This window comes from Equus asinus, chromosome 1 (assembly GCF_041296235.1).
Source record: "Equus asinus isolate D_3611 breed Donkey chromosome 1, EquAss-T2T_v2, whole genome shotgun sequence".
Taxonomy (NCBI): domain Eukaryota; kingdom Metazoa; phylum Chordata; class Mammalia; order Perissodactyla; family Equidae; genus Equus; species Equus asinus.
This window is the reverse complement of record NC_091790.1, coordinates 160,823,234-160,841,457: the sequence shown is the minus strand read 5'-3', so window position 1 is coordinate 160,841,457 and position 18,224 is coordinate 160,823,234. Positions and strand designations below refer to the sequence as shown.

Sequence of the window (18,224 nt, the reverse complement as noted above, 5' to 3'; positions counted from 1 at the left end):
GGTAGGAGGCAGTAAGTGACAAGGAAGCCAGAAGGAATGCTGGAGCATCTGTAGGAGGGGAAGTGAAAGATACAGGTGACATTTCCTTCCCAGAGGCCCCGGCTGGGAGGGTCGGTGGTGGAGGTGTCACCCGAGGGCTGAAGCCTCAAGACCCCCGGTTTCCTGTGGAGAAGGTTAATGAGCAGCAGAAAAGAAAATGGACTTAGAGTGCAGTTAAGACACTCGCAGAAACTGACCACCAACATGTGGACTTGGGCAAAGGTGGAGACACAAATGGAGGCTCACAGACATGGAGGCCAACACTCCTGGGGCCACAGAGGGAGCCCTGCCCACATGGACAGGAACTCCTAGGGACACCCAGAGGTGGACCCGCAGGCCAGATGCACAGATGTCCACCAGTTATTCATTCCCCATTTACTGAGCACCACTGTGTGCCAGGTACGGAAATAACACTACGAAAAAGACAAAGTTCCTGTTTCAAGAAACTCAAAATCTAGTTGGGAAGCAACAGCTCCCCAAACAGTACAAAGTAAAAGCAGGAAAAAAGGATTTGTGCTCTGCGTCTCTACCTGGATGGGTCTCTCGGCACCCATTTGTCTGTCCTGGTGGACAGAAGGGAGTCGGGCTGAGGACTGAAAACAAGTCAGCTTCTGCAGTCTGCACCTGCTTGTTGCGGATCTCTGAGCCCCCAGCCAGACAAGGTTTATGGGACACAAGAACCTCAGGCGCCCTCCCCCATTTCTTTCCTACTTCCCACCGTCCAGGCCCCGGGACCTCCTGGACTGCTGTAGAGACAGACAGAACTGGGGAAGGAGCCCGTTGTTTGCTGCTTGTGCTCCCTGAGCATCTTCAGATGGGGGCAAAGGGGGCGCATGTGCAGTAGGGCAGCTGGATGAGAAGGGGGCTGTCACAGGAGAGACAGGGGAAGGGCAGACTCAGAACAAGTCGTCCCCTTCACAGGTCTGAGGCTGCCTGTGGGGCATGTCTGGGGTCTGCGTGGCCCAAGGGGAGTCCTTTCCTAGAGTCCCATTTCGGCCAGGGTCAGGGAGAGCTTTGTGGAAAAGAGCAGCCCCTCCAGCCCGGGAGCCCGGCTAGGGGCCCACTGCTCTGAGGACACACTTGGTGTCTCCTTGGAACCAGCTGGGTGGCTCGTGGACAGCAGACTTTGGGAACCTGTATTTCCAGACTGGGCAGGACCCAGGAGTCTGCACTTTTAACAAGCCCCCAGGGGATTCTGTTGCTGTCTGGCGTGGAAGCCGCTGAACATGGAAATGTCTCTTGTCCCTTCTTCCACCACACACACACACTTGGGTATTGTAGAAAGTGAAAGTGAGTGGCCTGCCTTTCTGGAAACCTCCAAAGGAAGGCAGCTATAGCAGGAGGGAAAGAGGCAGGCTTAAAACATGTAAATTTATTCATCAATATGCTCTCAGTATGGTCTCCAGGTTCTGCCTGTAAGGTGCCACTAATTCTCCTGAGGGGACCATCCCACTTAGAGATGTTCATTGGCAGGAGGACCGGGCGGAGGATGGACTGAGACCACCCCCCCGTTGACTGAGTTTCTTCCAGGTTTTCTTGTTAGGGATTTCTTTGCTTAGAGCTTAAGGCCCTCCTGCAGGGCTGTAGCATGCCTCCCGCACCACAGAACCATCACAGTGGCCTCCCTCTGGCAAATCGTGTCCATCCTACAGGACCTGGTTCAAAGAGCCTCTTCCAGGAAGCCTTCCGACCAGCACCTGTCGGACTTGTCCCCTCTGGGAGCTCCTCTAGCAGTACTCACCTGGCTCCACTGCAAGGCTGGGAAGGGCTACAGGCGCATGCTGTTACTTATGCCCACAGGCAGAGCTCTGCACCCAGTAGGAGCTCTAGAAACATTCACTGAATAAACTGGTCTTTCCTATTGGTTCCAGCCAGAGCTGGTTACCTCCCAGGCTGGAGTCCAGTGCTAGCAAGACTGACCAAAGAAGGCACAAAGAATCCCAGAGATGTATTAGCTTTGCACAGAGGGAAGATCCGTTCTCTGGCTCCACATTCCACCCCTAACAGAGCCCAGTGGCCAGACCCAGATGGAGGGCACCCCCTCCTCTCTACTTCACACATAGACAGAAACTTGGAGGAGGAGAGCCTCCCCACCATCCTTCCAAGACTCTCCTGCAGGTATCCACAGATTAACCTCACCCCGAGGGGCCTCCCGCCTTGAGGGGTCCTGACTTCCTCCTGGGCGGAGGGTGAGCCCGTCCTTCCCCGGGTAAGGTGACCAGACCCGGCCTGCCCAGCTCATCTAGGTTTCTGCCTGTTGTCCTGGTGGGATTAAAAGCACCTCTCACTCTCACAGGCATCTGGTTTGGATAATAAGCCATATGATCACCCTACTTAAATCCCACATTGTCTGAGTACACAGCAGGGGCCACAAATGCTGCTGAATAAATGAATGACGAAAGCCAGATCTGCAAACTTCCCAATGTTGGCTACTGCACTTCGGGAAGAGGACTCGAGTAGAGGGGTCTTCTAAGCCTGAAGTCCGGTCTCAATGACCACTGGTTGGACCAATGAGTGAGCAGGGAGGGGTAGGGAGGAGCTGATCCCAGCTCCAGAAGAAAGCCGTCCCTCAGCCTCTGCTGTGAGTACAATAAAGTAATTAACCATGCTCCTTAATTAGCTCTGGAGGGTGCCCTCTGGCTTCCTGAGGTCCAGCCTCGCAGATCCCCCTGGAGGGCCTCTGCCCAAGAAGACGGAGAAAGTCAGAGACACATCATTTCTTCTTGCCTCCCCCAGTTCTGTCTCTGCGTTCTCTGGAGAAGGCTGGTGGCGAGCCCATGGCCTACCTGCAGTTCCCTCCTTTCCTTCTTATTCTTCCAGCTCGGCCCAAACACCTGGTCCTTTCCGGGCTTTCCAGAGCGTGCAGTGTGGAGTCTGGGCCTCTGGCTCCTAAGCAACGGAAGGCCCCCAGCCCGTAGTCTCCTAATCCGTGTCAGTCCTTAACTTGAGGCTGACTCGGGGCTTTCCGCTGCCCCTCAGCACTGCGGACTGGAATGAACGAATGAGGAGAAAGTGGTCCTCCCCTGGAAACGTGATGGATTCTTTTCCCCAGACAAATATAAATGTATAAAATGTAAAAATGCAGTATATTAAATAGTGCCTGAAATTTCTACAGAAACCCTCAAAGGAACCACGACCCAAGTTTAAAAGTCTCTGACCTCAGGATAAAATTTAAATGCTCTAATTTAGCTAATGAGAACTCCCTAAATCGGTGGTGCTCTAGGCTTCCTGGAGATTAGGAGCATGGTGGCATTCTAAGCCACACAGGTTTCTGAGCCCACTCCAGGCCTCCTGAAACACAGTCCCAGGAGGTGTGAACTCACTTTTAACAGGCTCCGGGAGTGCGTCTCACGCAGGAGGGCCCTGGAAGCCGCAGGCACACAAGCCCTTTCTCCTCCCTTAGTTCCTTCAGCGGCACACAAGGCCCCTCACTCATCGAGTCCCCCACTGTGCCCACCTCCCCTGCAATGGGCAACTCCGCCTTTCCTGGCTGGGCCAAGCACTCACCCACTGAATGTAAAGCTGGGTCTCCTCCAGCAAGTGGTGAAGAGCATGAGGGCAGAGCTTGTCCAGCCCTAGCCCTGAACTGCAGGACCCAGGAAACAGCAGGGGCCCAAGAGAGATCTCAGTGGAACAAATGGTTCCAAAAGCATGAATCTGAAAACCACCGAATTGACACAATCTTAGATCCTTAGACTCTTCCCCGTGATGCCCAGGGGTAGGAGGTAGTTTTCCACGTGAGACTGCTAGAGGGACTAGAAACTTCTGCTGAGGCACAGTGGACCGAAACAAGACAGTACACAGATCAGTGCAAGCAGCAGGTCCAGATCAGTCAGTGGATTGAACGTGAAGGGAGAAAGGAACGAAATGAACACTGCATGCCTCTGCATGGCAGCCTCCACTAAAAGTTCCTCCACGCACATCCTCATTTATTCCTCTTAAAAATCCTGCAATATAAGATGAAACTCGTTTAAAACGAAGGCAAAAAAAAGGTTGCTACCACAAGCTACCAGTTCTTTTCAAGGAGCCTCACCCAGACCCCGGAACTGTTGCCCCTAAAAGGCCTTGAAGGCTTAAGAGTTTCTCTGCCTGGAACCTCTTCGCAGAGTCTCCAAGTTTTATAAGAACTTCTAAATTTACTACTTTCATTTTAGTTATAATCTTAAAATCTAGTGATAATCTTAAAAATTTAGTAACAATCTTAAACATATCTTACCTTGAAACATCTTTTCTATAGTGTCAACTGAAAGACAGTTTAACAGCACAAAGCATTAGCTGAAGTTTCTCAAACTGGGGATTCCCAAATGTCTTCCAGGGGAGTTGAGCTTTTGTTTCCTCTGCAAAGGACGCTGCAATGCTAAGTTTGAGAACCTGTCTTGGTACTAACTCCTCAGCAGCTACAGGCCTTCTGCAGAGTGGGGACACGTGTTTTAAGCCAAGAGTTGAGTTATGGATGTACGTCACGGGGTAGTCATTTCAAAGTAAGCAAATTTTACACCAAAATACCCAATCGGGGAGCAGCCCTTGGGAAGATTCATTCATAAGTCATTCAAGTATTTATTGAGCACCCACTGAGTGCTGGCACTTCTCTGGGCATAATGGAGGATGTGGTCGGGAATCAAACAGACCCAAATCCTCGTCCTCATGGAACTTACATTCTGATGGGGAGCCTGAAAAGTAAACAAGATAAAGAAGTAAAATAAGCTATAAAGCGTCAAGCACCACAGAGGAAAAAAGAAGAAAGGATGGGATGTGAAGTGTGTATGTTGAATGTGTGAGAGGGGAGGAGGGTGCAGATCGCTGGGGAAACTTCAGATAAAACGGTGGGGGAGGGTCCACGGAGGCGACTGCTGGAGAAAGTCCCGAAGGAAGTGGGGGAGCGGTGTGTGAGGATGGTGGCAGGAAGCACTGCACACAGATGAAACCAGGGTACGAAGGTCCTGCTCTGACAGGAAAGAGGCCCCGGTGTGTGTGATTGGCAGGTGTGGGGCGGGGGTGGGGGGAAGATCTCGCAGGAGTTATTCTCGAGTGAGAAGAAAAGCCACTGAGTTTTTAGGACAGCTGGGACCACTTTGGCTGCTGGGTGGAAAATGGATTGTGCAGGAGTGAGGGCACAAACAGAGAGTTCAGATAAGAGCCCCTGCAATAAACCAAGTGGGGATGCTGGTGGCTCGGACCAGGGTGGAGGCCCGAGTCTGAGTATCTAGTGAAGATGGACTTGATGGCCTCCATGTGGCACATAAGAGAAAGAAGAGTCAAAACCGGCTTCGAGGAGTTGTTACTAACCAGGAGGACAGGTCAATGGAGTGTACCAGACTGCAAGCTCGCTTCAGAATTCTCTGCAGAAAAATGAAAGGTCTGGTCTCGATTTAAAATGCTGTTATATTTTAAAAACGTTGTAAAGATTTTTTAAAGCTTGTCAGTGTTTTTTTTTTCCTTCCCAACATCTCATTGTGCTTAATCTCTCTATCAATTAACTGGCACTCAGATGAAGAACAGTGGGTTTTGTTTGATGAGCCAAAAAAGGTTTAATTAGTCTAAGCTGTTTAGTTAATATAACTGCCTTTGACCTAACTGTTAGTGATTGAGTGTTAAGACCTAACAAACGCAGACACACCGGCTGGAAAAATTCTACTCGGGCTCACTTCCATACCGAGCCCTGAACGTTAAAAGAGGGCAGAGAGCCCTGGCTCCCACAGACAAACGGGCTCCCCCTCTTTCCAGCCTCAAGCTCAGGGAACCTCCATGAGATTCAGGCTCAGGCTGTGGCTCGACCGGGGGCACGGAGGGTTGGAGCAGAGCTATCACAGCTAGATTCTAGGAGAGTCAGCACTGGAATCCACCTTGCTTTATTTCCAGCACAGAGCTCACAGCCCCACCCCACGCCCATCCAGCAGACCGTGGCTCCTAAGATCACCCAGGAAAACTGAAATCCCACTGCTCACTTCCCCACCCCACACCTGCTCATCTAACTGTCTCACTGGATACGAGGTCCTTATAAAGGCACATTCTCAAAGAGAAATTCTTTTGGGGAGAGCACTGGGTCCAGCATTTCACATGGCAAGAAAGTTCACAATGGCGAAACAGTGGGCAACATCGAAAGGAACAACCGCTCCCTGTTCTGAGGGATCCCTCACCGCTCATCTTGACTCCACCGTCTCTGGCCCCAACACACACAAGCAGATTCTGAGCTCCCGCAGAGCAGAGAGCCAGCGCACATTTGCTAATTCAAACAGACCCCTTTCCCTCTGAAATCGAATTGCACGTGACCCAGGGCTGATGCCTCTACAGCCAGTGTCCGGAACTGCAGTTCTGCAATCTCCTCTCTGGCCAGCTTGGAGTGGCCTTAAATTAAAAAAAAACAACAAAAAACTAGCAAGAATGGCTTCTTCATCAGCCTTTTTCACTTAACGCAAGAACCAGCCACCCCACTGGGCCCAACACTGGTCCATCTGCCTAAAGCTCTGCTGATGGACGGCTTTTTTCTTCTTCCTTACTTTTTAAATGAGGACGTGAAGTTTCTTTAATGGTAAAGGATGGTCGATTTTAGTTATACAAATTGCCAAGGGAACACTACCGGGAGCGTCAGAGCCCAATTCACACGTGGACATGTCCACCTCCAAAGTCTATCCTTTAACTACTGCAGTACCTCACCAGCAGGAAGTGACATTGGGCAGGAAAACAAAAATAGTTTTAGATTCTGAACCCAACGATCAATAAGTTCAGAGAAGTCAGGCCGAGGACAGGAGCCTCCCTCTCACGAGCTCTGCTGGTCACTCCAAGGAGTGAGGGGGAAAGACATATCACTCAGCTGTTTCATGGACAGACTTACCAAAAACTGAAATCATTGTGTTCAACCAGCTTTCAGAAAAAGAAACAAACCCTCAAGGAGGGTAGCAAAGGGACTGAGTGACTCATGACAACTCAGCTTCCTGCCCTGCAAGCAAGGGCCCTGCCTCCCAGGTCCCTTTATGAGAATTCACTTAGCGCTCATCACGGCACTGCACATCACACAGCCATGCATAGGATTACGCCCTCACCGCCTGGGCGGTTGACTCGGTTCTCTGACACATGCCCTATCCTGGCAAAAGAATCTTAGGTGGTTTCACAAATGATGCCTAAATGGTTTTGGTAAAGCTAAGTATCAAGGTAAGCAGGAATGCTCTTGAAAGAACTTCCTGATGCCAAGTAAAAACTGTAGATGCTTTGTGGCAAATACCCAAAGTGGGCTAATGCTGAACAGTGGACAAGAGATAAAAGCAGGAAGATGAGCAAGGGCCAGATCAGAAGAGAAAGGAGAGAGAAAGAAGAGAGAAGAGAGAGAGAGGAGAGAAAAGAGAGAGAGGGAAGAGAAAAGAGAGAGAGGGAAGAGAAAAGAGAAGTTCGAGAAACTAGCTAGATAGGGCATTAAGCAAAATCAGTAGTTGAGGACAGAAACTGGGTGCACACACTCAGAGTATCAGTTCTGTAGTCCAGCAGTGAGCCTGTGAGTAGTCTTGCACCTTCCCTCATCTTCTTCTCTAGTATTAGCAACACCCTCCTCCAAGAGAGGTCGAGACACAGCTTCTCTTGAAATAAAGCATAGCTGATAAAACTAGGCTTCCTACCCTGGCTGAGAGTCTGCTTTGACAAACTCCTAAGTATGAGACCAGAAGGAAAGGTCTGGAGTTGTAGGGCGAGGTTATATACAAGTAGGCATTTGTCCATAGCAAAAAATTGCTTAACCTTTGTACTAAGTGACCGAGTATGGCTCAGGGACAGCCAGGAGAGTGAGCAGGTCAGGAAGGTCAGTAGGCTTCTCCAGGAGCCCCTTCCCTTACAGACCTGGGTGCCTGTCCAGTAGCCACAGAGCCAACCCTGAGACTCTAAGATAGTGATTAAGCCGCTCTCAGCTCAAGGTCAGCCATTCTGATCAAAGGGCGCAAGCTTTCCCTACATTTGAGGTGACTTTCCACTGCTGGCAGAGAACAGGTGGATTTCCGCATTCCCTGAGCCTGACTATCCTGGAGCACTTCTCTTTGCAAAGGAGATTTCCTTAGACCCTTCAAGGCACTTTTTCTTGAGGCATTTTCATCCCTAGTCACAAAAACTAGAAACTAGTAAAATACAGATGGCAGTATTGTCTGATATGATCATGTACTTTGAGCTGAGTTCAAAACTGGTTCTGCCCACTACTAGCTGAGCGAACCGGAAAAGGTTCAGCTTCCTTTTCCTTTTAGGTGAAAGGACAATGATACTGAAATTATTGTAAGGGTTAAAAGAGAGAACAGCCTGGCACATGGGCGGCACCCAGCAAATGTGCCTTTCTCCCTGTAAACACTGTGCTACAACCTCACTGAATTCCCTGGGCAATAGCAGGCGGACTTATGGGGCAGAGGAGAGGAATTCATGCCCCAACACCATGCAAGGGAAGGACATATAAGCCGTCGGGATGCTTAAGGTTTGTGAGAAGACGTTGACAGTCATCTCCGAGTAACACAAAACTAATGCCTCCTAAATTCATCTTTTCTGGAATCTTTGGTGTAGACAACTTGACCCCATTGTCAGAAGAAACCTTTCGTTCAGCAGACCCTCCCCACTCTGAGGGGTCAGGCTCTTCACGGCTTGAGCGGAGGCATCCATCATAGCAGAGGGTCTCCTAAGGTGCTTTCAAAATCATCTTGATGCCCAGGCCGCCCCTGGAGAAACTCAGTGAATTGGTTTGAGGGGGGCACAGACGTGAGTATTTTTTTAAGCTCAAGTGATTCCACTGCGCAGCCAGAGTTGGGAACCACCTACCCTAACATCTTTTACTGCTGCAGCAGGTTTACGACGTGTCCCTTAACATGCAAGGAAGAGCCATCCAGCTGGGGAAACAGCATGTCAGAGCACAGGAGGAGCTCCTGGGCAGGAGTGCAGGGCCACAGGCTGTATCTCTCAGGCAATTCCTGGCGAAGCTCTCAAATTATATCCCAATTTCCGGAAGAGATATTCCACCTACATGGTCTTAACGCAATTACTGCTTAGAGGCAGGCCAATAACCAAGAATTACTGAAAAGGCAATAAGAGGTGAATTTTGAGGCACAGCAGAATTACTCATCCATTCACTTAAGGAATCTTCAACTAACTTTCTTTGTGCTGTTGGCCAAATGCCATAAACATCCCTGCCTTATACATAGTCAGACTACAGCAAAGATGCTGGTCCAGGACTCTTTAATACGAGCAATGCTACTGAAATCTCTCCATCCCGGCCCCACTCAAGGGATGCCGATTAATAGTTTACCCTTGTGATAGGAGGTTAATATAAGAGCAGCTATATCCAGAGATAACGTTGGTTTATTTGGATTTATTTCCATTTCTCTCATGAATAGATTCCACTGGCTAAGACAGTCACTACCATTACCCTAAATTTATACTGGTTAAGGGAACAGTAAATAAAGGTCTAGAATGAATCTATTTCAAGTGCTTTTACTGAAAAAAGTAACTTTGCAAGTTGTTGTCACAAAAAACTTTGGACATCTGACATCTCTAGTACCATCTCATGCAATTAGTAAGATTTATATGACTTGGCAATGAATTCCTTTCCTGGAACTTCGATTATATCCAGTATTTTACTATTATGAGCAGTTCAGCAATATTAAGTTCTGGACTCCTGGAGATGTCAGGCACAGACCACTTCTCTAGACAACTCCTCACTGTATTTGACTGAACGCCCTAAATTCCAACATAAGTTTTTAAAAAACGACTGTGTTCTTAGGTAAATTCCATGGAAACCAGTTAGAATCTGACCCTTGCTCATCACTGTTTTTGGGGGAGAGTGACGACAGGAGTACCTTCTCTGAGAGACAGTGCTATTCATCTGGCTCTTGTTGAGCTAGCCCACAGTTCCATACATACAAACACACAAATAATAAAAAAAGGCCTCACAGAGCATGAAGTCGGAAAGACCCTGGCTTTAAAGACACATTGGGCTTGAACCGAAGAAGGGGGGGGGGCGTGTGTGTGCACACAACTCTCGTGTGTAAAGAGCCTCTTGGTTTAGAAAACAGCTCTTGTTTTGTCTGCTTGTGCTTAGAATCAAGCATGTACGGCAGAAACAGACCAGAGAGCTCTGCTCCTGGCCCAACCTCCCCACTCAGGAAATCAATCACTTTAGATTGATTGAGGGGGTGACCTCTCAGGAGAAGTCATGCACTGCACCTGGGGAAGGAAGAGAGAAAGAGAGGGCTCGCAAAATTAGTATCCCACATCTAACTCACAAGGGTATTTGCCAATGAAAAGTGAAGAGAGCTCTGGCTCCAATCCCTTATGATCCAAAGTAAGTAAATGCCACTATGCATTTACTACATCTTTCCTATTAATGAGCTCATGACAATGTCTGAGGTGGTGGGGAATATGTGACTATGGAGGTACTCGCTGTAAAAGGAAGGAAATCATGGGAAGAAATAAAAACCACCCCTGCCCAGCCCCAGTGTGAGGATGCTGGAACATACGCAAGTTAAGAGCTCTAGTATACGGAATCTGAGGTGAAAGGAACCCCTAGAAGATGAAAGCTCAGTTTATTTAAAGTCTAGTTCCTTCTAATTTAATAAAGCACCAGGCTTCTGTAAAAGGCTTTCTTCCTCAAAAGTTCTGTTCGAAAATTTTAGGCTCAGTCAAAGTCTATTTATTGAGCACCTACTACGTACAGCACTGTGGGCCTCACTGGAGGTGAGATGAAAACGAGGGCATCCCTGGGGACCCAGTACTTCAATTGCTCTTCACACCCAAGACAGAGGAAGCCATTCCGGAGGTCACCCCTCCCCGACCCTATACTGTCCCAGAGGAAGCTGGGACACTACAAAGTCTTAGCTCCACAAATAAAGAGCTGTTCAGATTGGCACATCCTTGAATTTTTTCCTAAGAAATAAACAGACATGTTTGGAGTGTTCCACACAAAAACATAATAGAAGTCAAGTCCCTCAAAAGCTGAGCCAAAAACTACAAGGCCAGAATCAAGACACCGCGGTGGCTGAGAAGTGCTAAGTCAGACAAGGCGGATGGGGTTCTTCCAGCAGCGGGCGTTCAACAACTTCCCAGGCTACTTGGGAGGCCAAGCATCAGCCCCCCTTAAAAGAGAGGGCTTCTGTCAGGGCAGCCCCTCCTGCAGACTCTGAAGAGCAAGGACTTCTGTCGCCAGAACACGAGGGTTAGCAGCCTCCTCATCCTCCTCCACTGCTCCCGCCACCCTCTCCCCACCTCAGCTTTTCCCAGAAGCCATTCCACCTCCTGAGTGCCTGCCATCTCTTTAGCACAATGCATCATTTTCTCAAAAAAAGGGAAAGAATAGGGCCCGGCCCGGTGGCCAAGTGGTTAAAGTTCTGCACACTGCTCTGCTTCTGTGGCGGGTGTTCACAGGTTCAGATTCCAGGCACAGATCTGCTCTGCTCACCAGCCACGCTATGGACGTGTCCCACATACAAAAAAATAAAGGAAGACTGGTACAGATGCTAGCTTAGGGCTAATCTTCCTCAAGCAAAAAAGAGGAGGATTAGCAATGGATTTTAGCTCAGGGCTATCTTCGTCAACATAAAAAAAAAAAAAAAAAAAAAAAAGAGGGGCCGGCCCAGTGGCGCAGCAGTTAAGTGCGCACGTTCTGCTTCTCGGTGGCCCGGGGTTCACTGGTTCGAGTCCCGGGTATGACAGGGCACTGCTTGGCAAAAGCCATGCTGTGGTAAGCATCCCACATATAAAGTAGAGGAAGATGGGCACAGATGTTAGCTCAGAGTCAGTCTTCCACAGCAAAAAGAGGAGGATTGGCAGTAGTTAGCTCAGGACTAACCTTCCTCAAAAAATAAAAAGAGAGAAAGAATAGAAAAGGCAAATCTATAGAACGAGAAAGTAGAAAAGCAGTTGCTTGGAGCTGGGGTTGGAATGGTGAGTGATGTTAAATGCACATGAGACTTCTTTTTGGAGTGATGGAAATGTTCTAAAACTTGATTGTGGTGGTGGTTGCACAACTCTGTAACTACACTAAACATCACTGAATTGTACACTTAAAATGGGTGAATTTTATGGTATGTAAATTTTACCCCAATAAAGCTGTTAATTAAAACAATGTATTAATTGTGTTTAACATTAAGCCATCAGCGTGTCTACCCAAAGGTGGAAGAAATAGGTTTGCCGAAAACGTGCAAACATGAACAGATGGATTACAAGTTTGTTCAGAATTCCTTCAACTTTAATTGTTGGGGGTAAGATCAGGCAGCCACTGAGGATAACACGCAGTCCCCGGGAGCAATTGCAATGCTGTTTGTTTGTAAAGTGGACATGATAAGAGTTATTTTTTTATTAGCTCAAGTTGTCAAAAGTTGCCAAAGTTGTCCTCATTCCTCGATTGTCTCTTTTTTACCAGTCTCTTGGCCTTCAAAGAGAGGATACCTGGCCTCCACATCGGCCCACGTGGTGCTGCCATTGGCCAGATCGCGGACTACACTGGGCAGTTCAGAGACCTGGAGTAAAAGGAAAGAAGTCCAAGAATCAGCCAACTTGCTCGGACTGTCAAAAAGAGGATTCACCTCGAAATCAGGAAACCATAGAGAGCCAAACCAGTGTCTAAATGACAAGACCCTCTAGAAACTGGTCCCCACAGAATGTTTCTCGTCACTCTCACTGAAGCCTCCTTACTGAATTACACTCACCTGCCTCCCAGGCCAGGCTCATGCCCCTCCTCTAGCCCCGGGTGCCTGCTGGCTCCCCTGGGTAACTCAACTCTCCACAAGGCCTTTCCTAATTATTCTCCATCTCCTTGTCACCTGAAGTTCCTTCATGTGTATTAGACTTAACTCTTAGAACAGGAGTCAGTCAAGTAACGTGAGTGAGGGGAGCCAGGAGGGACTGGCAAACTGGAGAGCCCTAACTTAGGGGCCAGCTGCTCCCCAGCCAAGACTGAACGTTGGCTGCCAGAGAGCAGCAGTTCTCAAACCTGAGTGTGCGTCAGAATCATCTGGAGACCTTGTTAAAACAGTTCCGCACACCCTCTCTCCCTCTGCAACCTCCCACCCCACCCCGGGTGGGTGGCTTCTGACTGAGTAGGTATGGGGTGGAGATTTTCCTTATCTCACAAGCTCTCAGGTGGTATGGATGCTGCTGGTCCAGAGACCACACTCTGAGAACTGCTGCAAAATGGGAATGTAGGTTAAGTAGCCAGATCTGGTTTTGTAGAAAGACAAGCCAGAAATCTGTGACTTCTGAATTAGACTATAAACTCCTTTGGAAAAAAGCAGTCTTTTACTTCTGTTTTCTCTATGACTAACTCTCTGTATCAAGCTGAGCATATAATAGGCACTCTGAATAAAAACCTGCTCAAAACGAATCAATTAGGTGGTTGTCAATTAAAGAGGCCACTCTTTCCATTCCCTCTTCACTCTTCCCATCTCCATGATTCCCTTCCCATTAAGTAGAATTACTGAAACATTATTTATGGTTTTGAATGGATTAACATGGAAAAGTTTATACCCATGTATACATTTATACAGAAATATAAAGATAAAAATGTCTAAGCCACCCAAAGCCCGCCAATAAAACTATGGCAACAACCACTTGGGATCATATTTCTCTTGCCCAAATAAACAAACTATAAAAACAAACTGCTAGAGAATGAGCCCAGGGTGATCCAAATGGCTGTAAAATATTAGAGAAGTGTGAATGGATATTTTCATAATTAAACCAAAGGGATTTGGGAATCTGTGCTCTGTCTGATACAAGCCTCTGATTAAAAAGAAAAACAAAGAAGGAAGGGAAACATAAGTACATCAAAATTTAGCTCAAATCAGTAGGAACCAGCACACATTTCTAGAACTAAAAATGCCAGAGAGAAGCCCAGCACCTCTGCTCTGATCTGCCGCATGGAGTCTCGGTCCCGCAGGGTTGCAGTGTGAGGGGTCTTGTTGACTGTATCAAAGTCGATGGTGATGCCAAAAGCCACGCCGATCTCATCAGTCCTGGCATAGCGTCTTCCAATAGACCCAGAAGAATCGTCTACTTTGTGAGAGACGCCATTCCTGGTCAGGGCTTCCGCTATCCAAAATAAATGGAGTAAATTAAAAATTGAGAAATACCGAAAGTCCCAATATCATCTAAATGTCATCTTACAAGCTGAGGAAACTTATAAAAGGGACTGAAATGAGAGAAATAGGTTACAGTTGCAAGAGAAAAAAATCCTGTAAGTTGAGTAAGTCCCTGCCTGGAGCCCAAGCCCTCACTCGGACCTCGCTCTCACACAGCTGCAGGGGAAGGAGTGTCACCTAAAAGCCCAGGCCAGGAGGCCGCTCCTGACTCTACCACCTCTACGGGCAGGACCCTGAGCAGCTCAGTGAGCTCTTCCCATGTCCCACCATGAAGTAAGTGGGCCGCACCAGATGACCACTAGGATCCCTATCAGTGCTTTGGGTCCAGTGGCTGTAGATCCTCTAGGGTTGACACACGTCACTAGGGTTCCCCTGATAAAGTGAGCACCAAGGTCACTAGGAGAAGCAAGGATGTTTTCATCTGATTCTCAGGTCCCACCCTGACTCATTTAAATGCTAGGAGGAAACATCCTGAGCAAGCAATCTTTCTCTTAGAAATAAGAGCAGAGGCTAAAATCACTTAGATTTATTCTTTATTCAATGCGCATTTTTATTGCAGAAAAGACACATTTCTGAAAATTCAGTCTAATTGAAAGGGTCCCCATAGAGATTACCCAATCAGCTTTGCTTACATAATTCCTTGACGAACGGCATGAACTCCTGGTTTTGGCTCAGTGGAAGAACGGAACACTTGAATGGAGCGACCACGGCAGGGAAACTGAAAAACTAGATGGTTTTAAAAGAAAGAAATCCAAACACATTAGTTTATAAAGATCAAAATGTCAATGCCCAAATTTCACTATCAAAATACTAGAAAACATGATGCGAAAAGCAGTGTGACAAAAGAGAAAAAGCAAGACACCCAGAACCTGAATCAGAAAGAGCTGGTTTTCAGCTCTAAATTGGGACCAACTCAGTGAACTCTCTCTATCTGGACCTTAGTTTCTCCATCTAAAAAGTCAGTGTCTACCATCTGCTCTGCTCACTTCACAGGTCTGCTGTAAAAGTTCAATGATGTAAAAACACTCTGGAAGCTACCATAGAAGATGGTAATTTTTTGCTACCACATAAAAGCCTTACTTCTGTGAGACCCTTGAAGAACCTCTCTCCAAGTCATCAAATAAGTGGTAGTGCCAAAAACAGTCCCATTCTGTCCTTTAAGAGATGCAGCATAGCAGAAAGGTCTACAAGCCTTAGTAACCAAGTACAACAGAGAAGTTTAATTAGCTCACAAACGTATTTCCAAATAAACAGTATGAAACAAAGAGATGGTCTGTGCACCTACACTGAAGAGTACAGACCTCCTGAACTGCTCCTCAACAGGCTGCAGGTACTCAAAATCAAAGAAGGCAAAGAGACTCTGTGGAAGGCAAAGTAGGCTGCCATTTCTGGTTGGAAGTGAGAGCTGAAAACAGTTCCTAAATATTTGTACAAAAGGTTCACCTGAGAGCAAGAATATGGAACTCGGAATGAATAGGTCCCATAAAAACAACGAATGACACAGGTTCCAGTTTAGTCCCCCCAAAGCCCAATTTAACCTTAAATGCCAAGCAACAGGGACTATCCCCCTGTAGGTAAACCCTGGACTCCACCAATACGGCTGCCTGGACCACAGAACACTCAGAATGCTCCTCCATCGTGGGATAATTCTATTGAATGTGACCGAGAAGCAGGGACCTGCCTTTAAAGAAAAAAAATTTTTTTTAATCTCATTAGCAATGTTTTTATACCAAATTTATAGGAAAATCGATTGAGGGACTGTGTGCTAATAATTTAGAAACATTTTTGGCTTCCCACAGCCTAATCAAATTTCTCTTCATGACGGGAATCTCTATGCAATTCATAAAACACTGTCACTAATTTAGTCTTGCTTAGCCTTTATGAAATTCCTGTTAAAACTCTAGTTACATCAATATTGTGAGAGTCAAAGGAAGAACACAAAGACTTTTTTTAACTTTTCTTCTTTTTCAAGATTTTATTTTTTCCTTTTTCTCCCCAAAGCCCCCCTAGTAAATAGTTGTATATTTTTAGTTGTAGGTCCTTTTGGTTGTGCTATGTGGGACACTGCCTCGGCATGGCTTGAAGAGTGGTGCCATGTCTACACCCAGGATCCAAACTGGGGAAACCCTGGGCCACCGAAGCAGAGTGCACGAACTTAACCACTCGGCCACCGGGCCTGACCCCTCTTAACTTTTTTATTACAAAAATAAGCAGGAAAAGCTTGAAGCAAACTTGACATCTGAAAAGAATATATTCAGTTATATATGTCATTCCTCAGGAAGAACCACGCCTTATGTTTGCATGTCTGGGGCCTGGCCCAGGTTCTTACTATTGAATGAATGAAAAGCTGCTCCTTAAATGTTAGGAAATATGATGCAATTCTAAGGCAGAGAATAAAATAGTAACTTTCTTAGCTACATATTACCAACAGGATGTCAGACTTTTTAAAATACTGGCACCATTCTTCAAGGTTAAATGTCCTAGAAAGAACTAGAGTTGATGTCCAACCTTAGGCACACACCTGGCTTTAGAATGGTCATGCAGATAGAATGTTTCTTTCTACTAATTTGACATAAATGACATTTCCTCTCTAGTCATTCTTCTGATTGATTTGCCTAGAAATCTGTGCCTATAAATTAAAGGAGTATAATTTCTGCAGGCAGAGGCGAGGTGAGAAAGGTGAAGGCAGGCAAAATGAAGAGACAAAGTGGAAGACGTGGAGCAGCGATTCAGAGGCATCAGCGCAAAAGACCACTTGCTGGAGGTGAAGACTTCTTATAAACATCTATCTTTAGCGATGCTTGAATGCTAGGAAAGGCTCCATCTCAAATCCTATTACCCAATTTATCATCGGTCAGTCTCCTACACTGGAATCACCTGGGGTTCCTATAAAAAATACAGGCCTAGGTCTCAGACCTAGTCAATCAGTAACCCTGGAATAGAACCTAGGAATTCACATCTTTACCCCAAAAGTACTCCAGACAATTTTATGCAGTTTGAAAGATTCCCTTTAATGCTTTACCAGTGCACAGACACAGTGTTTGGTTTGGTCAAATTCTATGAGCTATCCCTTCCTTCTCAATTTTCTGAAAGTACCGTTCCTTCCACTGATGCAATACAGATAGTTCCCCCCAAGTAATATGTTCTGGCTCAGAATAGACAGCACCAGGCAACAAAAAGAAAAGCATCTAGAGCAACCTACACATCCGAATCAATCACCTACACATCACTCAAATGAGGCAACATAACAAAGTGCTTTGCTTTGTAAACAGGTAAGCAAAGATGAGTGTTAACCACTAGTACATTACAGTAAATAACAGCTAACTGATCATTCCAGAGTCACACCTCAGTAAATTTCATTCTCTGACCCTGGAAGACAACAGCATACTGTACAAAGGACTCACCGTTCTCTGTTCATCCCCCTCGCGTACATGGAATGTATGTTCAAACACCGTATACATGATCCTGCCCAGGCCAAAGGAGGGTTCAATTACATTTGGAACAACTTCTTCCACTGCAAAGAGAGAAATTCAATAACATTCTCTCAAAGCCCACATAACGCATTTCAGGTCCTCTCTAACTAATTCTTATTAACACTAAAAATAGCTCTATTCTAGACAGATGTTGATCAATTCTGTACGGCAGGACGAAAAAATCAGAACATTCCTAGAAACTATTGCTGGTAGGAAACATGATGCTTTTAAAGAGAAAGCTGAAGGAAAAATAAGTTTCACCAAATTTAATTCTTTGTTTATATAGCATAAAAATGAAACAAGATACCAGGGTATTCCCTCCCTAGCTGGTAAGCTATGAACAGCAGCAGCTCTACTCTATCATCTGCCTTGCCTATACAGAAACTACTAAAACTCTAGACCTTTTATAAGACTTTGCTAGAATTAAAAATCCACCAACGTAGCTGGAAAAATTAACAAAAACAATTCCTACATGCAACAAGTATCACACGGTTTGTATTTGTTTCACTTTTTATCTTGCTTTTTTTTCTTTTTAAAAGACTGGCACCTGAGCTAACATCTGTTGCCAATCTTTTTTTTTCTTCTTCTCTCCAAAGCTCCCCAGTACATAGTTGTATATTCCAGT

At 46.4% G+C, this 18,224-nt stretch overlaps 1 protein-coding gene across 1 annotated transcript in view; it reads right to left on the bottom strand.

Moving 5' to 3' along the window:
* Window positions 1-12,216: 12,216 nt before the first annotated feature.
* The window catches only part of GARS1 (glycyl-tRNA synthetase 1), a 43,815-nt gene continuing 37,807 nt past the window's right edge, over window positions 12,217-18,224 (bottom strand). The window contains exons 14-17 of the mRNA XM_044765301.2: window positions 17,531-17,640; window positions 14,759-14,852; window positions 13,886-14,076; window positions 12,217-12,509 (exon numbers count right to left, since the gene is read on the bottom strand). Coding sequence (XP_044621236.1) covers window positions 12,384-12,509; window positions 13,886-14,076; window positions 14,759-14,852; window positions 17,531-17,640 — 521 coding nt within the window. The 3' untranslated portion in view covers window positions 12,217-12,383. The remainder of the gene's footprint in view (window positions 12,510-13,885; window positions 14,077-14,758; window positions 14,853-17,530; window positions 17,641-18,224) is intronic.